The sequence below is a fragment of the Mauremys reevesii genome, linkage group 13 (genome assembly GCF_016161935.1).
Source record: "Mauremys reevesii isolate NIE-2019 linkage group 13, ASM1616193v1, whole genome shotgun sequence".
Taxonomy (NCBI): Eukaryota; Metazoa; Chordata; order Testudines; family Geoemydidae; genus Mauremys; species Mauremys reevesii.
The window spans coordinates 41,066,923-41,094,819 of record NC_052635.1 but is presented as its reverse complement, the minus strand read 5'-3'; the positions used below and the strand labels follow the sequence as shown (position 1 = coordinate 41,094,819).

Below are 27,897 nucleotides of genomic sequence, written 5' to 3'. Positions count from 1 at the left end.
GTAAAGTGTCCTCATCGAGAGATCCTGGAGGATTCTCTCAATCCCCGGACATGTTAACAAACTTTTCTAAGTAACTATACTGTTGCATCCCAAGTCCTCAGGCATCAAATCATTAAAAAATTAAAAAAAAAAAAACACTGTTTGCTATTTGCAAAGGTACACTCCAGAGCTCCTTCCAGGCGTCATTCTTCTGCATAGTTTGCTTGTGAGGGGGGGGAGCAGGTAATCTGGTCAGGGTGATAAAAGCTCCTGGCTGCTGGGGGTCTTCTCTTCTTCTTTCTTTTCTCTCCCATCCCTCAGACCCTCAGACAGAGACAACCCCACCCCCACCTCCATCCACACAGGTGGGGTGGGGTTGTTGCAGCCCAGCCCCTAAAATTGCTGCAGCTCAGCATAGCAGCGGCATTTTTTTGACCTGGACCGGACCTTCCATTTTGCTTTGGTTTTCTGGTAGGCTTGTCTGCTGCTCCTACTTTCACTCTGCACTGCACGGAGTCCCTGCTGTGGCCTTTAGCAGTCATAGCCTTAGAAATTCTTTCAGAGACTGCATTGTTAACTGCTGATGATGAGCTGGTGGTCACCTGTGTGTGATGAGAGTGCGTGGTCACCTGTGATGATGAGCGTATCTGAGTTGTGCTATCCCTTCATAACCTTCTGCCATTCAAACATGGCAAACATATATTCAAAACGTAGTGAAGCCGTGAATGCAGCAACCTGTTCAAATACAGGTCTGCCAGTAGATAAATCTGAAGGAAATTAGCTGTGCATGCAGAAGCAGGACAAAGACATAAGAGCACACTGAAATCCTCATACAGTCACGGAAAATAAAAACGTGCACCCAAATGAGCAAACTGATAGTGGCTGAGAATTTTAAAAATCCTTACATCCAGTGACAGTTACTGTCCCTTAAAGAAGGCTCCAGGCTGCCTAGCCTTTTGCGTGACACATTCCTATGCAGCTCTAAAGCAGTCTTCTCCAATTTGAGGGCAGGATTTTTAAAAGTGCTCAGCATGGGCCTAACTCTGCTCCTACTGAAGTCAATGAAAGTTTTACCATCAACTTCAGCTGGAGCAGAATTAGCCCAACACCAAGAATTTTTTTGAAAACCCCATTCACAATTGCTGTACCATTTCACTCCATGATCTGCTGTGATCAGAGAAAGAGAAAATTAATTTTTAATTCAGAATGTATCAAATAAAGGGACTCTCAACCAGTTTCAACAGAAAACGTTCAAGTAGCCCTACTCAAGAGACCTATTATTTACCCACGCCTCAATGCCCAAAATCAAATACTGGATCTGGGGGTTCGGGCACCAGCCTAGAACTTGGGAAACCTGTGTCTGCCACAGACTTCCTGTGTGACTTTGGGCAAGTCACGCAGAGCTTGTCTACACGAACAATTAGACCACAGCAAGCTGGGGATGTGAATCTATCCTGCACTTAGGTACCAGATGAGAGGAAGAAAGTGGGGGAATGCTGTCCAACATTTTCAAGGATGGCTAGTGATTTTGTGTGCCTCCATTTTGGTGTGCCCAATGTGAGGCATCTTAAAGGAGTCTGATTTTCAGAGAATGTGTGCTTGGCATTTTCTGAAAATCAGATCCCTTTAAGGCAGGGGTGGCAAACTATGGCCCACAAGCTCCTGCTGGGGAGCGGGATCTGGGGCTTGCCCTGCTCTGGCACTCCAGCCAGGGCACTGGGTTGGGGGCCGCACCAGGCAGCTCCTGGAAGCCATGGCATGGCCCCGCTCTGGCTCTTAAGGACTCCAATGGGAGCTGCAGGGGCGGTGCCTGCGGATGGGGCAACATGCAGAACCGCCTGGCTGTGCCTCTGCATAGGAGCCAGAGAAGGGACATGCCACTGTTTCCATGAGCCGCTTGAGGTAAGCGCCGCTTGGAGCCTGCACCCCTGAGCCTCTCCCCACACCCCAAACCCCTGCCCCAGCCCTTATCCCGCTCTCCAAATTCCTTGATCCCAGCCCGGAGCACCCTCCTGCACCCCAAACCTCTCATCTCCAGCCCCACCCCAGAGCCTGCACCTCCAGCCAGAACCTGTTCTCCTTCCTGCACCCCTGCCTCAGCCCTGATACCCCTCCTGCCCTCTGAACCCCTTGGTCTCAGCCCAGAGCACCCTCCCACACCCCAAACTCCTCATCCCCAGCCCAACCCCAGAGCCCGCACCCCCAACCAGAGCCCTCACCCCCTCCCACACTCCAACCCCAATTTTGTGAGCATTCATGGCCCGCCATACAATTTCGGTTTCCCGATCTGACCCTCAGACAAAAAAAATGTGCCCACCCCTGCTTTAAGGGGTCTCAAGTTGGGCATCCAAAAAGCAGGCATCCAGAATCACTAGTTGCTTTTGGAAATCTTGGACAATGTAGGTTAAGTCTGGCTCATGAAAAATTTTGTGCCTGAAGTGCCTAACACCTTAGCTAGCCAAGGCCAAAAGTCAGGTTGCGAGAGCCCCAAGTAGTCATTCTTAGCTCCACAGCTCAAGCAGCAAGTGAAATTTGCAGTTACAAAGGGAGGCTGGACCTCAAGCACGTTGGAAAATTTACAGCTGAATTTCTATTAATTCCTCATTTTATATTTTCCCAGGTGTCAGCCATAATTCAGTTGCAATAGGTTTTGTGTACTTGTATTATGAATGTGCTAGGCACCGTTTACAACTCAAGAACAGTAACAGCTACTTGGATTTATATAACATTTTAGCACATCTAGTGCTTCAAAGAGCTTAACAAAAGGAGATAACTCCCTAGGATGGCAAGCTAACCTATCTATTACAGAATAAATAAATCAGTTTTAAGTTCAGACTTGAAAAGGGAAGCAGTAGATGTCCTACTAAAATCTCTGTGGGCAGGGAATTCCACAGAGCAGGAACATAATGGCTAAAAGAGCAGCCTCCCAACGTGACACATCATGGTCCTTTCCCAGTATAGATTAATGAACAGCGGGAATGGAAATGTTAATCATTAAGAAAAGGTTAAAATGTTCTTACTGTGCGTGAACGATGCATAAAAGGATACGACTGTTAAGAAAACACCAAATCAGCACAGAGATCTTTCGCAAACTAAATTCCAACTGGGAATATATTAAGAATGAGAAACAGCAACAGAAAAGGAAACCTCAGAGTAAAAAGTCAATGCAAAAACAGCAAGTGAAAATCAGTTGGAACTGTGGCATCAGGGCACCTTGCACTTTGTAACTTAAAGCACCGTTCTGGCCCAAAAGGCAGTCATTTAGGGATTGGAAATCTAATACAGTGAAACATCTGGACATGCCAAACCCAACAAATACTGTCTGAAAAATCTGATATTTTCTATATAAAATGACTATGTCAAAGAAATGATATTGCATTAAAGTTCACCAGATATGCATTTTAATGTATGGTAAGTAACATAGGTCCAGATATTCAATTCATGCCATTATACGTGCATTTATTATCACTGCACACCCAATCATGCCAAATGCTCACACAAGTAACCCGCTGCACATCTGACACGTCCCTCTCGTTCCATTGGGTTTGGTGCTCCATAAAGACCTGGCCCTCAATAAATATGTGACAGTCATCTGTTACAGTCCCCTTGACATTCCTCCCTGCCTCAAACTTATCTCCTGTCTGAGGTCATTAGACCTTTCCTACGTTTCTGGCCAAGTACAATGAGAACAGCATCAAGAACTCCGGGCTCATCTTTTTTAGTCAGCACCTGAGTGTGGCTGACCGGCTGTCTCTCCTCAGAGGTGTCTGCTTCGGATAGGCCAGAGAGATCTAAGTTCCTTCAATAAAATATATTCAAAAGCAAAGAGAAGATCAAATCAAGCAGTACAAATAACTCCACAAAACCCTAGGCCTCAGCCTGCACCTAGACCCACCTCAGAAGGCCACCACCCTTTTAGCCACAGGAGAGAAAACAAACATGTCATATCTTTAAAAAGCTTGTGTTTCAGTTGCCCACCTCTCAAGGATTCTGCATGTCAACATTTCAGCCTATCCAAGCTCCAGTCCCCTGATGCCAGCAAATCACTTGGTCTCTCCTCTTGGCTCTGCAGGGCTGTCAGTTATACTCGCTGGATGCTCAGCTGTTGCCAGTATCCATGTACTCATTACCATACTCGCCAGGAAGGAACCCTTGGTTTGTGCATCTTGACAAAAAGCTTGTAGTGGGACAAATGCATTAAGCTTTGTCCCCTTTCTTGATAAAATAGCCAATTATAGACCATATTTATTGGGGGACTCCCTAGGACTGCAATTATCTTCTCAGTTTTCCTCTGATGACCGCTAAAAATTTTTAGAGCCTTTTCCATCAACAATTCCTAGGCGCATAAAGCCTAATCAGAATAAAGTTTGTTGGTATTAAAGGGGCCTCTTGGTGTGTGTGGGGGCAGGCAAAGCAGAGAATATGTATAGCTTTGAAGTGTTAGTGGAAGGGGCATCCCCTCCTCAGTTCCAGTCTTCATTGTACAGTAATGATATTTCCCCATTGCTCAGTAATACCCTCCTGTGTCAAATATGATTCATATAAATGAAAGCATCTAATGAATAACAGACAGTTTTTAGCCTCAACATCTGCGCATAGCAAACATTTAGACACTAATTTTTTACTTGTGTACATAATTTACTATAAATTAATCCTCAATGAAAATATTTTGAATAGCTAGCTAGTATTTAACATACACAAAGGGAGTGTTCTCTATAAATTACCATTCTATTCCTGGTTCTGCCACTGACTTGTGTGACCCTAAATAAGCCATGTAACACATCTGAACCTCAGTTTACCCAGAGACTGAATGGGAATAATAGTTCTTTGGACAGTGCTTTGAGAAATATGAATGAAAATATTTATTATATAAATGCAAGTAAACAAGAATAAATACTAATATAAAATATAAAGATTAACCTAATAATCTCACTCCTCTTTAGCATTCCGCAGGTGGGTTTGTAAGGATTATTTAATCATAGAATCATAGACTTTAAGGTCAGAAGGGACCATTATGATCATCTAGTCTGACCTCCCGCACAACACAGGCTACAGAATCTCACCCACCCACTCCTGTATCAAACCTGTGTCTGAGCCATTGAAGTCCTCAAATCGTGGTTTAAAGACCTCAAGGTGCAGAGAATCCTCCAGCAAGTGACCCGTGCCCCACACTACAGAGGAAGGCGAAAAACCCCCAGGACCTCTGCCAATCTGCCCTGGAGGAAAATTCCTTCCTGACCTCAAATATGCTGATCAGTTAAACCCTGAGCATGTGGGCAAGATTCACCAGCCAGACACCCAGGAAAGAATTCTCTGTAGTAACTCAGATCCCACCCCACCCCATCTAACATCCCATCACAAGCCATTGGGCATATTTACCGCTAATAGTCAAAGACCAGTCTCATTATACCATCCCCTCCATAAGCTTATCAAGCTTAGTCTTGAAGCCAGATATGTCTTTTGCCCCTATTACTTCCCTTGGAAGGCTGTTCCAGAACTTCACTCCTCTGATGGTTAGAAACCTTCGTCTAATTTCAAGTCTAAACTTCCTGATGGACAGTTTATATCCATTTGTTCTTGTGTCCACATTGGTACTGAGCTTAAATAATTCCTCTCCCTCCCTGGTATTTATTCCTCTGATATATTTGTAGAGAGAAAGCATATCTCCCCTCAGCCTTCTTTTGATTAGGCTAAATAAGCAAAGCTCTTTGAGTCTCCTTTCATAAGACAGGTTTTCCATTCCTCGGATCATCCTAGTAGCCCTTCTCTGTACCTGTTCCAGTTTGAATTCATCCTTCTTAAACATGGGAGACCAGAACTGCACACAGTATTCCAGATGAGGTCTCACCAGTGCCTTGTATAATGGTACTAACATCTCTTTATCTCTCCTGGAAATACCTTGCCTGATGCATCCCAAGACCGCATTAGCTTTCTTCACGCCCATATCACATTGGCGGCTCATAGTCATCCTGTGATCAACCAATACTCCAAAGTCTTTCTCCTCCTCTGTTACTGTTAATGTTTGAGAAGTTTATAGCATTACCAAAAACACATGGGGAATCAATGCATAAACTGCATCACACCCATATTTCACATTTTTAACTGTGGAATAAGTGCAGTATGGCTAATAAATCAAGTGATCCTAGAGATATTTTTGTCCATGGTACATTATCCTGTAAAATACTGCAAACATTCTCACTGCTGCACATTAGCAGTTTTGGGAAAATTACATCGGTTTACGAGAAAGCTTACCACTTCTACTAGAAAGGTATACATTAAAAAGAGTGATGTTACCTATCTGGATTTGCACATTGTGCATTTACAGCTATGCACCTACTCACTGTGGTATTTTCATATACCTGTTTGCTTAGCTGAGATTACACAATGAACCAAATATCTTCTTTTTCAGTCTTGACTGTTAATATCCACCCTTATGGACATTATCAGTTGCAAGCCTCTATTTAGGAAGGACATAAAGAGAAGTCTGTGAATAGTTCCCTTTCGAGCTGACACTAGCGTCACATTAATGAACGTCCAAAAAGAGGACATGACCTCTAGGATATGAACAGGTCATAAGGACTCTGCTATCAAATGGGTTCCCAATCACCAGACTGGCAATTCAGAATTCCACCCTCCCCTCAATGTGCTGCAAGGATGCTGTTGAAACCTGCTGATCTATTCCCCCCCTTATTAAAAATGAATTCCATTTAGAATATCTACTGCAGAAAGTAGTACTGCAATACGGTTCAAAGAAACAAAACAATTTCACTACTCATGCACTCTTATTCATAATATCACATCAAACTGCTGAAGTAGTACCATATGGCACTTGAGCACCAAGCCAGAACAAGTTGTTCAGCTTGTCATAATCTGGAAAGCTGCATGAAACTTAAATAATCTCTCTATGAAGTGGAAGATCTTTGGCTTTAGTATAACTCACTGAAAATGGTTTCTGCATTTGCCTCCTATTATTCCCCATGTTTTCTCTGATTCACATTCCATTTTCTAGCTCTTGCCATCAGTACAAGTGGATGCTAGTAGCAACGGGGCTGAAAGGCTGCTAAAAGCATCTTGCCCATAGGAGCTGCTTGATCCTTCATCAGCAAACTGAATGGAATAAGTATCTTCCCCAATCACATTCATATATATCTGAATAAAAGAATTAAAGGGGCATTGTCAAGTCGCACATTTCAACACCCCTTAGAAGCAATTTGTTCACTTGTAAAGCATGTGCCCCAAAGTCATGGACTGCTGAGACATTTTAATGTGATATGCTCGGCCATTAAGACTGAGAAAGGAAGTCTTTAAGGCCCATACTGAGGTGTTGCCAGCTTTCATATTTTGCCCCAAGTCAAGTGAATATGTGAGAATCTCAGCCTTTTCTTTTTAAAATAAGTAAGTTTCTAGCCTTTGTGGCAGAGGAGAAAAGAGGAGAAATTATTTTTAAGCAAATCTCATGATTTTGGTGAGGGGCCTGAGTCATGTTTTTGAATGATTGGGATTGGCAGGATTGATACCTTCCCATTCCAGGGAGGAGATTGAGAGAATTTGACATACATTAGTGGGGAGGTTGTCCTATACATATAGGTAACAAGAATGGAAGTTTGGAGATGGAAATGGGTAAGAATACTAAATGTGGGAAGAGACAGGAGCCAAGCCTAGAATGACCATAGGGAATAGGAGGAGGATGGATAGGGGTAAGAACAGAGGAGGGCAAAGATGTAGACAGAAGCAGAGTTATGGGAGAGATTAATGTGGAAGAACACTGCAGAAGTGAGTGGGTCAGAATGACTGGAGAGAATTATTATTTTAGCAACTGCATGTTTAATCAATTGAAGAGAGATTAGTGCTGAGCCAGATATCCCAGCAAGGTTTTCTAATCTTTGCTGGCACATACATTCAAGCCTTGTTTATGCATCCAAATAGGATCCTGAATTCATTTTCAAAGGCCCATCTTGAACGCCCGGATAAACCGGAGAACAGTATTGTACAACCATTTCCTTGGGGAAAAAAATGTTGTGACTTAACTTGAGCCAACCCTGTTCAGCAAAACCACACTACCGGAAACCATCTTCAAGAATGGTTCTTCAAACCTGATTCAGATCATAGCTCATTTTGTAGTGTAACTAGAGCCAAAGGGACATATTCTGTCCTCAGTAAGGGGATAACCTTCCATCAACTTCAACGGGCATCAGATCAGGCCCCGAATAGTTTTGTACAAAGACTGACTTCTACAAACTCTCCCTGCAACCCTCCAAATATATATGATTTCTCCTGCATTTTAAAAATAACGTGAATAAAAAGGAACTAATCCAGGAAATGTATCTCAGGAATGAGTAGAAAAGAGCCCTCATGCATGGGAGAAAGAGAGAAATTGTTATGCCTGTAGTTTTGATGGAGGCAAGGGAGAGCTCTTGAAACAACTGGGACATATGGAGACAGCCTAAAATAAATAAATAAATAAATAAAATCAGTCCCACTCCCTGGATGAAACAATTGAAGTGAAAATAGATATTTTCCCAGTGATGCATGCACATTAACAGTGAACAAAAGGAAAGCAGCAGCTAGACACATCACTGTCATGTAGATACAAAGTTACAGAGGGGACGAGGAGTGGTGGAAAATCAATGTAAAATCCCTTGCTGGCGAAAAGATGGAATCTAGTGTCAGTGGAACAAGAGAGCCACAAGCCTTTTGTTTAAAGTAGCAAGCAATGGTTTTGCAAGTGCATGAAGTTGCTTAGCTTGGGAGCACTGACAGCACTGTCTTGCTTTCAACTGTGGCTGTATGAACTCATCATAACTGTACTGACATCCTTGCATTCCCCCTACTCCTCCCATGCTCTATGAACTTGCCACTTGGCAGGTTTTACATACTGATTTTGCTCTCTGTGTCAGGGCCGAAGGGATGGGGGCAGCAAAGGAAACCAATGTGCGGACGCCGCATGGCGTTTTCTTGTTTGCGGCCATTATTATTTTTGAGAGGTTTGTGTTTGAATCCTTCTCCTTTCCTATTCAATGTTCCAGGATGGATTGGGAAAACAGACACTAGCTCCATGACAAACGGTGGGGAAGTATCCTCAGGAAATATGATCCAGGGTGCGGGGGAGAGAGCCTTTACACTGGGATTCACTCCTGCTTTGTGGCTGGATGTGGTATATTTTCATTCACAAAAAAAAAAAAAAAAGACCTTTTGAAATTTTAAAATCTGACAACAAAAATATCAAGAAAAGCTGGTCCTGGATTTCATTTTAAACGCTAAGGGCCAATTCCCTCTCCTCTCACATAAGGAGAGCAGGTGGGAAAGATGACCCGAAGCCACACAGGCCTGGACCTTTCAAAGTATTTAAGTGCCTAATGGGATTTTGAACAGCACCCACTAGTCATCTACCTGCACCATTAGATGGGTAAATGCCTTTAAAACTCTAGCCCAGAGATGATAAGGAAATCTGTGCTGGCTAAAGATCAGCACTGAGCAATGTCCCTTTCCCCACGCTGTTCTGTCTAGCTAAGGTACGGATGTGGTCTCCATTACCATAGTATCTAGGCTCCTCACAATCTTTTATGTATTTATCCTCCCAACACCCCTGTGAGGGAGGACAGTGTTACTAGCCTCATTAAAAAAAACGAGGAGAACTTGTGGCACCTTAGAGACGAACAGATTTATTTGGGCATAAGCTTTCGTGGGATAAAACCCACTTCATTGGATGCATGCAGTGGAAAATACAGTAGGAAGATATATATACATGGAGAACATGAAAAAACAGGTGTTGCCATACCAACTCTAACAAGGCTAATCAATTCAGGTGGGCTATTATCAGCAGTAGAAAAAAAAACTTTTGTAGTGATAATCAGGATGGCCCATTTCAAATAGTTGACAAGAAGGTGTGAGTAATGGTAGGGGGAAAAAATTAGCATGGGGACTTAGTTTTTACTTTGTGTAATGACCCATCTGCTCCCAGGCTTTATTCAAGCCTAATTTAATGTGTCCAATTTGCAAATTAATTCCAGTTCTGCAGTTTCTCGTTGGAATCTGTTTTTGAAGTTTTTTTTGTTGGAGAATTGCAACTTTTAGGTCTGTAACTGAGTGACCAGGGAGGTTGAAGTGTTCTCCAACTGGTTTTTGAATATTATAATTCTTGACATCTGATTTGTGTCCATTTATTCTTTTGCATAGAGACTGTCCGGTCTGGCCAATGTACATGGCAGAGGGGCACTGCTGGCACATATCACATTGGTAGATGTGCAGGTGAATGAGCCTCTGATGGTGTGGCTGATGTGATTAGGTCCTATGATGATGTCCCTTGAATAGATATGTGGACAGAGTTGGCAACGGGTTTTGTTGCAAGGATAGGTTCCTGGGTTAGTGTTTTTGTTGTGCGGTTGCTGGTGAGTATTTGCTTAAGGCTGGGGGGCTGTCTGTAAGCGAGGACTGGCCAGTCTCCCAAGATCTGTGAGAGTGAGGGATCGTCCTTCAGGATAGGTTGCAGATCCTTGATGATGTGCTGGAGAGGTTTTAGTTGGGGGCTGAAGGTGACGGCTAGTGGTGTTCTGTTACTTTCTTTGTTGGGCCTGTCCTGGAGTGTTACAGATGGGAAACTGAGACACAAAGAAGCTAAGTGTCTTGCCCAAGGTCGCACACAGGAAATCTGTGGCACAGCAGGGACATAAATCCATGTCTCTCATGCCTCAGGCTAGTGCCCTAACCATGGGTCCATCCTTCTTCCCACATGGCCCATCTTGTCCCCAACTCCTCCATTCATGGTTTCTTCAAGATAATGAACAGCTTCAAGAAGATGAAATGATTTTTATTTAGACAGAGAGGAGAAACGGGACAGCAGAAGTAAGTGTTTTACAGTGGCTGTTCGGAGGTGTCTGGGTATAGGTTTTCCCAGGACATAACCTCAAGCTAGTATTATGAGCAATCCGAATAACTAAATGGTTGACCTGAATAGCCTCCATACCTGGGAGTCTTCATTAGGCCAGTTTACCAGGATCAGAAATTCAGTCATTATAGCATTTGTGGATATTTTAAATAATCTGTCAAGTCTCTTATCTCAGGGAAAAAAAATTGAAATGAAAAATCTGTTGTGTGCAATTAGCAGCTCCCTTTGATGAATCCATTCCAGCATTACCACCTTTATGAGAACAGTTTGCTGCCTGAGAAATGATTTGAAGTTGCCAGCACAGGCAGAACTTCAGTGAAGGATCACAGTGGAGAAGAAGAGGAATTGTAAGTGAGAACACTCATTAACCTGGCCCAGAAAACACACTCAGATCTTGATTAACTCCTTGGGATCCTAGAGTGTATTTGTGCCAGGAAAATAAAGTTTCCCTGACTTTAGTTTCAATATTATACCATTCAGCATTTGTTCTTTTCCCTCATCAACATACTCTGTGCTCTGTACTTATGAATACCCACTATCCAATTAATACCCCCATTAAGCTGCACACCTGCAGTGACTTTTTCCTCATACCACTGCACAGTAACTCCATAATTACCTGACATTATTATAATGCTAGAATACAAGGGTCTGATCCAAATAGGGTGACCAGATGTCCCAATTTTATAGGGACAGTCCCAATATTTAGGGCTTTGTCTTATACAGGCTCCTATTACCCCCCTACCCCCATCCCGATTTTTCAAACTTGCTATCTGGTCACCCTAGACCCAAAGCTGAAACTGATGGGAGCTCATCAGCTTTGGATCAGGTCCTAAAGGCTCAGCATACACACAGTGAAGTGAAACAAGATCAGGAAACAAGATTCAGGAAAAAGATCTTGGAGTCATCGTGGATAGTTCTCTGAAGATGTCCACTCAGTGTGCAGAGGCAGTCAAAAAAGCAAACAGGATGTTAGGAATCATTAAAAAGGGGATAGAGAATAAGACTGAGAATATATTATTGCCCTTATATAAATCGACGGTACGCCCACGAATACTGCGTACAGATGTGGTCTCCTCATCTCAAAAAAGATATACTGGCACTAGAAAAGGTTCAGAAAAGAGCAACTAAAATGATTAGGGGTTTGGAATGGGTCCCATATGAGGACAGATTAAAGAGGCTAGGACTCTTCAGCTTGGAAAAGAGGAGACTAAGGGAGGATATGATAAAGGTATATATGATCATGAGTGATCTGGAGAAAGTGGATAAGGAAAAGTTTTTTACTTATTCCCATAATGCAAGAACTAGGGGTCACCAAATGAAATTAATAGGCAGCAGGTTTAAAACAAATACAAAGAAGTTCTTCACACAGCGCACAGTCAACTTGTGGAACTCCTCACCTGAGGAGGTTGTGAAGGCTAGGACTATAACAGCGTTTAAAAGAGAACTGGATAAATTCATGGAGGTTAAGTCCATTAATGGCTATTAGCCAGGATGGGTAAGGAATGGTGTCCCTAGCCTCTGTTTGTAGGAGGATGGAGATGGATGGCAGGAGAGAGATCACTTGATCATTGCCTGTTAGGTCCACTCCCTCTGGGGCACCTGGCATTGGCCACTGTCGGTAGACAGGATACTGGGCTAGATGGACCTTTGGTCTGACCCGGTACGGCCGTTCTTATGTTAAACAGTACTTATTCTTTTAATCAGCTAGGATAAGGATGGACTAAGACACCAGCAGAAATATTGAATGCTTATTTGGAGAGAACAAGGCAGCAGTGAAAACAAGAGAGATGGTGGGAGAATTACGAGTGTTATATGATATAATACCACATGAGATGAGTTAAATTTGAGCCTATATATTGCCTGATCTGACTCGGCTCTGAAGGCAGAATCATATGCTTAGAAATGGTATAATATTGATAACCTGGCTTGCCTTTACATTTTAGTCTTGAATTTCACTTGAAAAGTAGGATACTAGAGGCTCAAAATCAGTGTGACTCCTTCTCTAATTACTGATTAATCAAGAGCTAAGTTTGCTTAAATAAAGAATCATGGGGAGAAGGAGGAAGTCTCATTAGGAACAAGAGGTAAAAAAGGGGGTGCCTTTTAACAACTGTATGGCTAGAGAAGGAGAAGGAAGTGGCTGATTTCCTAATAGCATACTATCTCCTAATGTTAAATTTTGAATTCACGTCTAATCAAAAAGTGATAAGAAAATATTCTCTCTAATGCTTGCGGATTCTGTATGAGATGCAATTCAAAGGGAATAATGGAGAAATTATTTCCCTTTAATAACTTCAGAAATATATATATAGTGTCATTCTGTCCCCTGCATGCTCCAAAGGCCCAGCAGCTGTTTCATAAATTCCAAATTGCCTTTTTCTTTAATGTACAGAAAACTGCACCATAAACATAATGCTGGGTGCAAAATATTTGGTAAACCTAGACAGTTGTTGTAACGTTTGCTCTGATGTTTAAGTTCCTCTCTAATGGGAGCTTTTCTGCAAAAACAGATGCTACCCAATAGCGCTTTTTGCCATCAAGCTGAATCTGAATGTTTTCTTGCAATATTTTTTCACAGACACATTAGAATATATTTTCCATCATTGAAAGAAAACTGGCACCTTACTTCTCAATTCTTTGCTGTCAAATGCGTAAATAACTATTATAGCCTGCAGTAAATGATTTATGTTCTGATGATGTCTGATTTTTCTACCCTGGAAATGATTTTTTTTGTTAGACACTGGGGAATGCTATTACCAATAAGTAAATTGTATCATCATTTCCCTGTAAATCACCAGGCTTCAAATGTAAGATAACTGAACAGATATTTTCCCCAACTACAGGAACTTCCAAATAGGATTGTATGGGGACATGTGGCTGAAGCAAATATTTTGTCCATCTACTTTATCACAGCTTCTCTTAAATTCTTGTACTCACTCACCTACGAGCTCTTCCACCAATAAAGTTCAGAGAACGATGGTCAATTCTGGATAGCCAATGATGTAACCAGAAGTATTGGCTTTTACCTGCTAAACTTTCAGGAGTGACTTGCAAATATAGCAACCAGACCATATTCTTGCAGGTACGACCCTAAGTATTCCCAGATAAATTCCATTCCGAGGATGGACATCCAGGCGAGCTGCATTTTTAGCTCTCAGATTACTGTGACTGTAAATGCCAAATGAAGATCCATTTGGTTTTGTATGAGCCAGAAGATTGTACCACCTTACTCAAGTCGAATAGTACCTTATTTTGTGAGTGGCTCATTGGAACTACTAGGAGAATAAGAAACTATTCCCTGTGGGTAAGAGGCATAATCTTGTCTTGCAGTCAAATCTTTTCAGAAATGCAATGCCTGGCTGTGTTTCTCAGGGACAAACAATGAGACCATTTCTTGCATTTCTTCCTGCTTTATTATTTTTAATCACCCCACACATTCTGAAAATAAAATTAGCTTCTTTGTTTAAATAAATGTTATAACTCATGAAGCCTTGAAGCCCAAATCATACAAACAAGTCAATTGCAAAAAAGCCTGAAAGGATTATAGAACTGAATGCAGACGCAAATGCATCTTAAGGCCATTTAATGTTTTGATTTAAAAAAAACAATGGATATCAAGACTAAAAAACAGATTCCCTTTTATAGACAGCTAAAGAAGCATGGGACTGGAGGAGGTGGGCTTAACCTGACATAGCTGAGTCTGAACTCCAACAGTCTTCAAGGGCCAGCTCACCCTGTGACAGCATTACAAGGATCTCCAGACATGGGGATTCCATCGACATGTTGCTAAACATACACAAACCTTCTACAGGTTAATGGCAACATTCTACACTTAGCTTTTCATAACTTTATGGGCATAAATCACAGCCTTAGGGCCAAATTTTCATTGCCGGCTTCTGATTTTGTGTGTCCATTTTTGGAAATGAAACTAAAGTCACTTGCTAAAGTGGGTGCATGTTTACACTGTGTATGCAAACATCCCCTTGCATGTGCAAATTTGGCAACGTGGTCCCTAAATCCTTGAAATCCATGGGCAAGTTATTTTGTGCACAACATAGAATGTGCTTGTAAAGAGCTCAATCCTGCCATAGTGCTGACCACATTGGCTCCATCGAGGAAAGCATTTAACACATGGTTAACTTTCAGCCCTGGAGTTGTCCTGAAGGAGTCAATGGGACTTCGTAAGGGATGAAAGTTAAGAAGGTGTTTAAAAGCTTTACTGACTCATGACCAGCATGTTTAGCACTGTGCAGGATCAGGGCCCAGTTGCCTTGAGGTTGGCCACAAATGTGTCCCTTAATATAATGCAGTTGCCTGATTATTCAGCGTGTGCATATAAAGTGTCTCAAGTGGACAACATGACCAAATACCAAATTTAATCAAAAATGTGATCAGCTGTCCCACTGGGACTTTCATCAAGAACAACTGCAAAAAGAGGGAGGGCTTGTCTACACTTAAAATGCTGCCATGGCACAGGACAGTTGCGACACTGTAACACTTGTGAAGACAATATCTACCGAGAGGTGGAGCTACATCATCGGGAGAAGCCCTCCCATTGAGATAGCACTGTCTACACCAGGGGTTAGGATTTTCCACACCCCCGAGTGACATAGTTATACCTACCTAAGTTCCTAGTGTAGACCAGGCCAGAGTTTTTAATCAAACCATGGCAAATGCTAGACAGCCACACTTCAGTGGCCCGTCATCTAACCACCTGGCTTACAAACCTCAACCAGCCTGCATTAGGAAAGGCTGTAAAAGGATTTACACCTTCACAACTGAAAATCTCAACTGCTAAAAATAAAACAATTAACTCCAGTAGCGAAGGCTTAAAATTAACCCAAGAGTAAGTTCTTTGAATCCTAAAAGCTGACATCTGAAATTCCAAGGTGCTGGATTTAATTCGTCAGCAATACAGATTAGAAAGAAGAAACAGATATAATAGAAAAAAGGTGGGTGGTCTCTTCTGCTCTCCCTAAGCTATACAGACACAAACGAGCACATTTCAGAAACAGTCTTGCCGGCGAGATTATAACTGCACCATCTTTCAGGTTCCACCGTTTCTTTAAGAATCCATTTCAAGTCAGCAAAGAAATCTAATACCACAGCAACCTGCCACCAAAGTGAGTGAGGGGTGTTAAGAAATGAATTATTCCAACAAAGGGACAGATTGAGAGTTCTTTGCCTCATCTTGTGTCTCAGCCTTTTTATTTATTTATTATTTGGCAACGCATCAGCAAAACAAAATCCTTTGTCTTATCGAATTAACCTACCCTCCGTCTATACACTTTGACTTTATACATTTTGAATAGCTTTTATGAGCAGTGCACATTATCACGGACTATGCCTTCCTGTCTTTGCCTATACACATAATGACAGCTGTACTGAATGATTATTAGACTTCTCTCGCTTTCTTTAAAGGATGGGGAATATAATGATATGTTGCAATATATGCTATGGACTACTACATCCAACTGCTTCTCAGAGTGATTGATAAACTCTTTACAATATGCCTGATATGATTTTCTTGAGGGAGGGGTATTTATCTTTCAGCTCTCCCCACTTTTCCTTTTTTTCAGTGTGAACTCATCTGGAACTGGATCTACCAGGCAGGGTGTGACTGTATGAATCAGTTCGGAATAATCAAGGAACGGGCACTGGGCACTTAGTCATTGATCATGCTGGATGGACAGCTTTGACCTCTCAGTGAAAGCCACCCTTCTGCATTAGAGGAGCAGATAGACAGATCTAGCAGTCAGCTTCAAAACAGAATGAGATAAATAACTGGATATACCAACTGTAAACCCAGAATTGCTCTTATCCAAAGTTCTCAGAGTGCTTAACAATAAACAAACCCATCCTGAGATGGATGTGATCTAGGAAGCTGAGCATAGAACCAATACTCAGAGAGTTGTCACCACAGGCTTGACAATAAATGTGCCTGTGGCCTTGAGCAAATCATTCAGTCTTTCTGCCTCAGTTTCCTCATCTACAAAACAAGGATAATAATTGTTATTTATGGAGGCAGGTTGGGAAGATAAGCCCCTGGAGTGGAACCCTGCCCCCCCATCCAATGAAACAGACAAAAAAGTGATAGAAGGGTGATAATTTTCAGCCAGCAAGAGTGCGCAGGGTGGGGATGGCATACCAGTCTATACCCGCCAATCCCAGTTTTGCTGAGGATCATTAGGGGGTGTAAAGCACTTTGTAAATGAAGCCCAAATTTTCAGTGCCCTGCCCCTTTCCCGCATGGCATTATTTGTACTTGCAACATTTAGGCCCATAGTTTGCCTTGGCAATGACTTTCAGGCACATATATTAGCCCTTGCATGGCATATTACTGGATTTATACCAACAAGTTGGTTGTTAGTCATGCAAATGGATATATATGTGCCCACAAGTCATTTGCAGACACGAAAATTATGTAGGTTAAATTTTGTAGGGACACCAATGTAAGCTCTCTTGGGCAATGACTGTCCTCTTTCCCAATTTGTCTGTACAGTGCCTAGCACATTGGAGCCCTGAGCTGAGAGCAGGGTTCCTAAATGCTACCTTAATAATAACAGGAAAAATGAAATTCTGCAATAATACATAGCCAAATTTGGAATCTCACCTCATTTATCTTTTCCCCAGACTGAACTTTGATCCACAAATAAATATGATATTGCAAGTATTTCTCCTTGAAGATATTATTCCATTCTGCAATTATGGAAAATTCAATGTCCCAGAAAGATTTAATGTCTAGGTTTCTGCCGGAAGACTTGTGTCAGTGGAAAAGCATTTGTGCTCTTGGGAATCAAACTGAGAGTCACCCATTTGTGGCAGGTGTTTTAAGCACTCAGCCTAACAACTCACCCCCGCATGGCACTACAGCAATTCAATGACTAAATTAAATCTCTGAATATTAAATTAATGATGGAAATCTGAAATATTAATATATTCTAATTGAATATTCTCCAATAAATTATCTAGGCATTCTCAGCAATTTGATTTTACTTTCATTTCTTAAGGAACTTTCAGCTGCATAAATACAGCTATTAAAGCAATTCAAAAAAGGAACATTCTCTGCTCAGACAAGAGAACTCTAAACACAAAGGGTCTAAAAATTTCTTTCATATGATTGATTAAATCATAGAGCCCGAGACAGCTGAATCATTAAATGACTGCTTTTTCCCAGTCCCTCTGGCGTTAGCAAGGACAATATAAATTCCCCAAAGGTCTGAATACAAGGAAATACAATATGTATAATTACAGTATAGGCTTGAATGCTGTTGTAAGAAAATTTCAAATGGAGCATTTATGCTGTAGTTGCACTTTTCAATTGCTACCGCTGCGTGTGTGTACATGTAATGCCCGCCCGAACACTGGGCTTCTGCTTTCTTCAGCCCAGATTCTAATTCCCAAAGTGGTGTAAATTGGTGTAGCTCCATCAATTTAAACGGAGCTATGCTGCTTTGCATCAGCTGAGGATCCGGCCTCATACTTCTGTGAAATGACGGGAAATGTAAAATGACATCTAGTCTTTGTACTCTGGGGAGAATGCAAATGGAGGAACATATTGTAGTTTTATGAATATATATTATGGTGCATATTTAGGAACCTACTTTCTTCTGTCTTTCTTGTTTTTTTTACGAGGAGTTTTGAATGGACATGTCAAAAGAAGAGCAGTATGTTGAATCATTTTTCTCTCTTCATTCAGTCAGGGTATGGTGGGTCCTATTCTGGTAACAAAACATGCACGGTACAATCCCACACCATAGCTTGGGGCTATGGCTGCCTGTGCTTAACAAAACTGAAATCCTGCTGCTATTAATCTTTTTCTGTATAGACTTTGGGCTGGATGGTGCCAGGAAGGCAGAGCCCCGAGCAGCAGACGGTTAGGCTCTGCATTGCCGCTACAACAGCAGCAGGAGAGACATCGCAGCACAGGAAGATGCCTGCTGGAGCGTCTCCTATAGGGAGGTGCAGCACATGCTTCCCTCCATGTCCAGCCAGACTGTGCGTAGGCTTGGTGTGAAAATGGCCCTGCCTCCTCCTCACCCAGTCAGTCTGTCATAACTCAGTGATGAGGTCAAGTTCCTCTCACTCTAAGGAATTTTCATGAGAAGATCTATCGGGTCTGGACTGAGCTGGCTGCCTCTAGACTCCACAACGGAGACTGGAGTGGCCAAATGCATGAGTTTCAGCTGGTGACACTCACTGAGCTTACAGAAGTGCTGGGGTAGTTCCTGGCTGCAACCGGAGAGCTGGATCCATGTTTTTTCATGGCTGGCAAATAGTAGCGAGAAAGTACTGGGTCTACTTTCTTGACTGAGACCATCAATACCCTCCCTCATGGGAAGCACGGTCTGATGTCTCTTTGGGAAGCCCTTCCTCAGCCTCTGTTCAAAAAACCTTCTCTTGACTGCAGACAAATGCCATGTGTTGTGTACCCCTCTTACAGCTAGAAGTTAATGGATTCTGAATAGTCAATTTCACAGTGATAAGAAACCTAGCTAATACAGGGTCTATTAGGAATCTGTACAACAAAAAAACTACTTCACAAGAAGGTGCAGGGTATAAGTGAAGTGTAGGCTGGGGAAAAGACAATGTTAATGTTGTCTGCCCAAATTAGGGCAGATTCTTGGGTTTGATACAACCACTTTGCACCACAGATACTGGTGGAATCGGGAGTTAGAGTTAAATTAAAGCTTAAAATCAGGATCTTACACCCTGGAGGAACACCCCAGTACTGGCAGTTACTGAGGTGGCATGGACATGACGCACAAGCTCTAACACCACCCGCTCTGCTGCTGGTGTAGCAGATAAATGAGAGTGAGGTCAGGAGACCTCTCTGCCACACCAGTCCCCAGATGCATTTGTGGCCTGTTGGGGCTCTCTGCAGCAGATGTTTCCCCTGAAACAAGGGGACTGGGCTGTCAAACAGGATCAAGGGAGATCAAAGATGAGCTTTAATACATTGACAGTGTATGTAGTTCAGTTGAACCCCAGAAATGGGCAGCTTAATTCGACTCCCTTGTGCACATACATGCTATTTTTTTCCATAGGCCTCATTCAGAGCACAAGAGAGAGAGCACTCAGGGAACGAGGCAACTGTTTAATACTTTCTCCTCCTTGTTCAGCGTGTGGCCCCATGCCTCATTTACCACACATCATCCACATATTGTTCGGAATGGAGAGTTCTTTTCTTTACAGGTTTTACTACGCCTCCCAGTGCCATAGCATCCAAGCCCCTCACAAACACTAAAGAATTTATCCTCACAGCATCCCTGTGAGAGAGGGAAGAATTATCCCTATTACAGAGGGGGAAGCAAGGCACAGAGATTAAAGCCAAGATTTTCATCAACAGGCATCTACAGAATAAATGCACCGATGATTAGAGGCTGCCCAGACACAAATTGGTCTGTAAAAGTAACCGTACGGGTTATGAATAAGAGTTAATAATACATCTATGGAAAGCTGACAAATGTTAATAATGTTAATACCAATACAAGTTTATTTTTTAATTGTGCTCCTAAATCCACATTCAGGCCCCTAAACAAGCTTTGGTCACTTGTGGCAGGTCACACAGAAGCCTGTGTCAGAGGCAGGAATACAACCCAAATCTCATGGGTCTCCGTTCAGTACATTAAGCACAAGACCAACCATCTTCTAGAAACCCCCAGCCTTGCTCACTATACACGAGACACTTTCTACAGAAAATGAGGTTTGGTGCTACAAAGACTAACCTGCTTCATGACACACAATGCAAAAACTGAAGCATATGAGGAAAGGGTGCCCTGGTCTTCAGGCCATTTCACTATGCAGCACTGCCTCAGTCTTTATCCAACATACACAGTGAATACGGCCTGGATCCAGTGGAGAAAAAAGCACATGATCAAGCAATAAAAGGTTGCAGTACAGTGCATATACACAAGGGGGCAGAGTTAACAGTGTCCAATGTTCTAATAAGGGAAAGAGGCAGGGCTCTATATAAAAATGATTATGGATTTGGAGGAGTCAGGGATCTGGAGTTCTGCTTTCTGTATGATGCACTCTTATGTGTGCCTCGTTTCTAATTTGAACTAGTCTGGCTTCAGCTTCCAGTCACTGGTTCTTGTTATGCCTTTCTTCGCTGCATTAAAGAGCCCTCTAATACCCAGGATTTTCTCCCCATGAAGGTATACACACATATCTAGCCACCTCTCAATCTTCTTTTTGAGAAATGAAACAGAACGAGCTCTTTACATCTCTCCTTGCAAGGCATTTCTCTAGCCCTCAAATAATGTTTCTGGCTTTTTTCTGCACACACTACAATTTTTCAACATTTTTAAAAAAAAATGTGTACACCAGAACTGTACGCAGTATTCCAGTATCTGTTTCACTCATGCCATATATGGAGGAAAAACCATCTCCCTACTCTTACTCCCTTCTCTCCTGTTTATACATCCAAGGATCACATTAGCTCTTTTTGCCATAGCATCACATTGTGCACGTAGAGATGCTTGTCCACAATGACCCTTAGAGCCTTTTCAGAGTCACTACTTTCCAGGATACAGCCCCCCCCACACCCCATTCTGTACATATTATCTGCATTCCTTGTTCCGAGATGTATAACTTTGCATTTGGCTGTCTTGCAATGCATTTGATTTGAGTGGACTCAGCTTACCAATTGATCCAGATTGCTCTGTATAACTACCCTTTCCTCATAATTATTTACCATTTCACCAATCTTTGTGTCACCAGCAAATTTCATCGGCAGTGATTTTATATTTACTTTCAGATCATTGATGAAAATGTTAAATATTGTCAGGCCCTGCAGAGCCCCACCAGAAACACCCTCATTCTATGATGTTTCCCTGTTGACAACTTCTTTATTGAGTTCTGTCAGCTAGCCAGTTCTTAATCCATTTAACGGGTTCCTTTATTGATACTGTATAGTGCTAATTTTTTAATCAGAATGTTGTGCAATACTAAGTTAAATGTTCATATTACATCTATGCAGTTACCTTTAGTTGTCCAAACTTGTCATCTAATCAAAGAATCAAATCCTGTTTGCCAAGACCTATTTTTCATAAAACCATATTGACCATATATTAAAGGATAAGAATATAATTAATTCTCTATTAATTGAATCTCATATCAGCTTTTCCATTATTTTGTCCAATACTGATGTCAGGCTAACCAGTCTATAGCTACCGGGTCATCCCACTTGCCCATTTTGAATTTTGGCACAATGTTAGCACTCTTCCATTCTTCTGCAATTTCCTTGATATTCCAAGGTATATTAAAAATCACTGGGCCACAAATCTCCCTTATCCAGCTCTTTTAGAACTCTTGGGTGCAAGTTATCTGGGTTTGCTGATTTAAAAATCGTTATCTCTAGTAAAAGTTATTTAATATCCTCTTTGGTTAGTAATGGGCTAGAAAGTACTTCATCAATCTCATGGGATCCCATTAGGTTTGAGTTCTGTCAAATGACAGTCCCTTCCCATACAACTGGAGGAATATTCATATTCCACGACTGTACTTTCCTAGTACCAGGGTTTACTCACTCCTTGTTGGCCAATACGCAAAAGACGGTAGCTAGGAACTGTATTCAGTTCTTTTGTATGGTATTGCAGAGCGCAAACAGGGAATGACATGGGCTGGAATTTTGAATTCATTGTGATCTGCAAGTACCTACACAAAAAGAATGTAGTTAATATTATGAGGGTTCTTCAAGGTGACAAACTAAATAGTAAGATGCAATGGTTAGAAGCTGAAATTAGAAACTATCAAATTGGAAATAAGATCCAGCTTAAACAGTGATCGTATTTAACAACTGGAACAGATTACCAAGAGATGTGGTAAATTCATCATCATCTGGAGTTTTTAAATTGAGACTGGATGCTTTCAAACAGATATGCTCTACTTCCAGCCCCAGTTATTGGGTTCAATAGTGTTTGCTTACATAAAATGAAAGGATGATTCCCTTCATTGCATGAAGTACCAGTTGAAATTCTATGGGCTATGACACAATAGTCCTGATGGTCTATTCTGGCCTTAACATCTGCAAATTATATTCACACAGGATCAGATTTACACCAGCTCAGGATCTGGCCTACAATTTGCTTCTATATTCCTAATGTTTTCTTAACAGCCAGACCCAAACTAGGGTGACCAGATGTCCCGATTTTATAGGGACAGTCCTGATATTTGGGGCTTTGTGTTATATAGGTGCCTATTACCCCCCACACTCTGTCCCGATTTTCCATACTTGCTGTCTGGTCACTCTAACCCAAACAGATATTTGTTCTCTTTTTTATTGTATTCCCCTCGACCGAAACACAATCAAACTTCTAGTGGTTGACACATATGAACAGACATGATGTTGTTTGAAAGAAACAAAACAAAACCCCGTAGTTACCAGAAAGATTTCTATTCCCTCCTCCAGCCCTCCCCAGGAATAACTTTGTAGAAGTTTTTTGGGGGGGGGGTGCAGTTCTTTTTTGTTTTACTTTTTCATTTTGCCAGAATGAAACGCTTTAACGAGCAGAGAATTACAGCTGATCCCAACTGAACCAGATAGCTCGAAATGCAGCCCTACATGGCTCCCATCAAGCTGCATTCACTTTTGCTATGATTTAAACTTCATTCAGGCACAGCCTTGCTAAATATACTGACAAGTAACTAATCAACTTCCATAAAATGGAATTTTCCCCTTCACAATAGCAAGCAGGAGTAGGAGAGCACACGAAAGATTTGCCTATGCATTTCAAATTAGTCTGACCTATAAAAATGCAAACAGAATCCAGCAAGCAGTGGGATAAAAATGTACATCTAGTAGGTTGGGTCTTTTTTAATGTTCAGGTTTTTCATATAATTCGACACCTCATCTTGGATGTACAAGACTACTCATAGATATCATAATGGATGGACAACTTTTCATTAGCTATACTTGCATCTAAAATGTAAGCTCAGACAGCGCTCTCTAGACCAAAGGGAAGTGCAGGGTCTAGGAACTACTGCTAGTTTTGAAAGCTTTACAAAACCGATCGCATTCTCTTTTTTCACACGTTGGACTCAATGCTGTATTTCTTCATGTGCTCTTTCTGCTCTAGTATGTGAACAGATGGGAACAGAAAAACCCAACACCCAATCAGCAGGAGTGTTTGAAATCAGACCAGAACTGTTCACCTAGCTCCATTAGACAGCAGAATGCCTTAGGGCAATCTGAAGATCATGCGGATTGAAATAAGCACCCAGTTCTGGTCTTTGAAAACATGGGGTTGTCCTATTCTCGCCAATTAAAGGGCAGAGTCTAACCTTCACCACATGCTAGCACTCACTTCACTCAACCCCCACTTATAGGGGCTATCAAATGGGTCGAGGGACTGGATGCCACAGATGAGACCGAACACCATCAAATATCAAACACACAAACCAGAAACATCAGGCATTCTCATGTTCAATCAAGCTGTGCCATTTGTGCTAGGCTGTGACTTTCCCTTCCATTATAATTCCTTCTTCACTGCATGAGGCAGAACAAAAAAATCACAGTATTTTAAATCATTTCCTCCCCTCCCTGTCCAAATTTTGATTTCATTTATTTTATTTTATTTTTATTTTTGTACTAATGTCTGCACAGCAGATCTCGAAGCCATGAGGGGGTTTGCTGTGTCTAGCGGGTTCTCCCCAAGGCTGGTGTTTCTTTAAGGTGTGAATATTTACTCCTCTGTACCTATATAAAAGATAACAATTGCCTTCCCCATTCTGGAGTTCTACAATCTTATCTCCAGACCATGACAACAAGTATGTGGGAGATATTAGCCACGATGAACCTATACATTTGCAGTAGGTAAGCTGATAACATTAACATATGCCAAGGTTTAATAAGCTGGAGCCAACACCTCCTGTCACTCTTCAGCCAAAACTCATAAAGAAGGCAATGTGGGGGGACCTCTTTTTGCAATTAGCCTGCCTGCTGAGTAGCACTCAAATACTGACAGGAATTCAGAAGTAACCCAAACTATCCATTTTGCTTAGTGAGGTTTTTGAGTTATTGAGTTTTTCTCCCTTTAATTCATTTGGGGAACTCAAATTACAATCAATAGGACATCACATTAAAAGGCCAGAGTGTGCTCGGATGCTGAATGCCAGGGAAGGCTTCTTGCACCCTTCCCCCACTCATGCACCTCAGCAGTTGACAGGCACAGTTTGGTCCTTAATACTGTGTTGTACATCATGGACCTGATTTTCACAAAGAGAGGCCTGTGCTCTAAATGTCCTCTGCACCTACATTCATATATACAACAAATACCATTGCACACATGTATGGCTACATAAATCCTTGAGTACTATTTTTACCTCACATCACAGTAACTGCAGCGTGACAGTATCTGCAAAAGTGTGCAGCAAAGTGAATGAAATTAAAGCCTCTTTTTAAAAAAGAAAATCAGGTATTAAAATATCTGACTGCCAATAATATTCTGTCCCAAATCATCTCTGTGCTCCTTGCAGAGATATTGTACCAACAACACAATTGCACCTGATATTTGGTGGGTTGTGAATGCGCTTCTTTCAGAATTATGTGATTTATCAAGTTTCCTGATACTTCTGTGGGATTGAGCAAACTACTCTCTCTTTCCAAGTATCATGCAAAGTATCAGCTAATCAGCGTGGAACAGGTAATGACAGCAATTCATTTTAATCCAGGAAAGGGCTCGGCAAGCATTGTTTCAAGAAGAGAGGGGTGAATTTCCTGACAAGGGATGTAAATTACACACCACTGCTTTTTCAAAATTAGTTCTTAAATTCTGCAATCATGTCACAATTTTTTTCTAAAGGAAGAATTATAAAATATCAGTCAGTGAGGCTTCATTTTATTTACATTTTTTTTGACAGCTAGTATTTTTCCTTTCCGGAAACCAAAATCAGAGCTCATAAAACAAACAGTCACATGCATTTGTAATTTTGCTACATTTATCAACAGCAATCAAATGCATCCTGTAGTCCATATTTTTGTCATCCAAATGTCAACATAATGTCCCCTGGGGCTATGAGATGATCTCTATGAACACCATAGTAAGGGAAGAAACAAGCAACATGTAGTGTAGGAGCTAGTTAATGAAGGATTTCATATAGCTTTGTACATCAATACCCTTCTCAGACAGGCAAACGTACATCTGGATCCTGACTCTGACTGATAGCTGAGAAAGGATGTTCAGGATCTAACACCCTTTCATACTTAGGAGTCACCATTCCTGGCTTCACACCTGCAGTCATTATCCAGTTGAGAGGGTTGGCAACCTGCCATTTTGGAGAGTGGAGCCAACTTCTCCCCCCAGGATTACCTAGAAGGAGGTGATTAAACTCCATCTGAGTTGGATTTGAGGGGAGGGAAGACATGAATTTGCTTCAGATCGTAAGTGCTTTACCTCCAGGACAGACGTTGGCTCAGGAAGAGAGAGAAATGAGGCTGTGTTTGATGCCAGATCTCCTGTGTTACAGACTTGGAGTGCACCTGTTATTGTACCAGACCAACCACATTATTATTATTATTATTTCAATAGTTGCACTTACCCTAACCAGCTGCTGAGGGAAGGGCCCTCTTGAGTTTTCTGGCACATTGATTGGTGGGATGACCCAGTCTCTCTTTTGCCTTCTCAGCCCGTTAGAGTTCTGGGGCTGGCGCCACGGTATTAATGTGTCACTCGGTTGCGGTGCAAAATCTGTAGATGCATTTTTCTTCCCTTTTTGCTGCTTTTGAGGAAAAAGAAAGCAAGATACAGTTAGTTTTTTTCCAAGTGGGGAAAAAAAAATCACCTCTTGGGACTATTGCCACGGTGACGCTTGCTTGCATGGAATGTTCATGCGTCGCTGTAAAAAGTATTGTTATTAAAATGAAATAAACATTTCTGCATCACAGAGGCATAATAGACTTTATTGGCATCTTTGCTGCCACTTCATTTTCAATAATGTATAGAATGGTCATTACCAAATCAAACTGCTTTCCAGAATGTATTGTCTTCATTATACCAATTGCAGAAAGCTTTATGAGCGTCTTGGATAAAGAAGTGTGCAATTTTTGAGTAAATATAATCTACTGGGAAAACAAAACACAAAAATAACAAAACTCCTCAGAGGTGTTTTAACTCCACTGTACCACGTTAACCTGCTCATTGGCTTTAAGAGAGTACCAATACCTTTCAGTATATGGTTTTGTGGAAGTAAGCTGTCTGTCCTAACTAATCAGGGCTCGACAATTCTGCTCTGGTGTTGAAAAGGTTAATTATCACAGATCCTTCTTTCTGTACATAAAATAACATTTTTTAAACAGAACTTGATTTGGAATATATACATATGTCTTCAGTGAAGGTGTATGCGAAATGTTGTAATATTTCACAGCCTGTAAATCATTTTCTTTTTCACTGCGTGTGGCATTTCTCAAGGTTTTGTGAGGGGTGTTTTGTTTTATTGCAGGTTTTTGTAAAGACAAAAGGTAGCTGAGATAAAGATTGAAGGATTTTGCATTTGGCCAATTTAGGAAAATTACTGATTTTCCTTCTGGCAAACACTGGCCTTTTATTTTATTTATTTATCTATTTATTTATTTATTTTACAGAAAATGCCATTGCCATTGGGAACTAGGTGGAATCACACCTGAGCTTTAAAAATTCTCATTAACATCTCAGAGGGGCCACATGTGGATGTTTGGAAGACAAAAATGATAGTTTCCCCAGACTCTCAATCTTTTTGCCATCCTCACTGCAAAAAATCAAATTGTAGAAAAATTATCAGAACCAGGAAAGTGTGCGAGTTCTGAGAACAAAGCAAAGAACTTTGTTATCTTGTGCATCTAGCTATTTTCTATAACAGGGATCGGCAACCTTTGGCACGCAGGCCTGTTCACCTGCCGCGTCCGCAGGTTCGGCCAATCGCGGCTCCCACTGGCCGCGGTTCGCCGCTCCAGGCCAATGTGGGCGGTAGGAAGTGGCAGACAGCACATCCCTTGGCCCGTGCTGCTTCCCGCAGCCCCCATTGGCAGCAGTGGCGAACCGCGGCCAGTGGGA

General features: G+C 41.7%; 1 protein-coding gene across 20 annotated transcripts in view; it reads right to left on the bottom strand.

Moving 5' to 3' along the window:
- The window catches only part of CDH4 (cadherin 4), an 823,907-nt gene that overhangs the window by 189,872 nt on the left and 606,138 nt on the right, over positions 1-27,897 (bottom strand). For 19 of the 20 annotated variants that reach the window (XM_039498098.1, XM_039498099.1, XM_039498101.1 and 16 more), the window contains one exon: positions 26,408-26,587. In XM_039498098.1, the coding sequence (XP_039354032.1) occupies positions 26,408-26,587 (180 nt within the window). The remainder of the gene's footprint in view (positions 1-26,407; positions 26,588-27,897) is intronic. The other variant, XM_039498095.1, reaches the window with a different exon arrangement.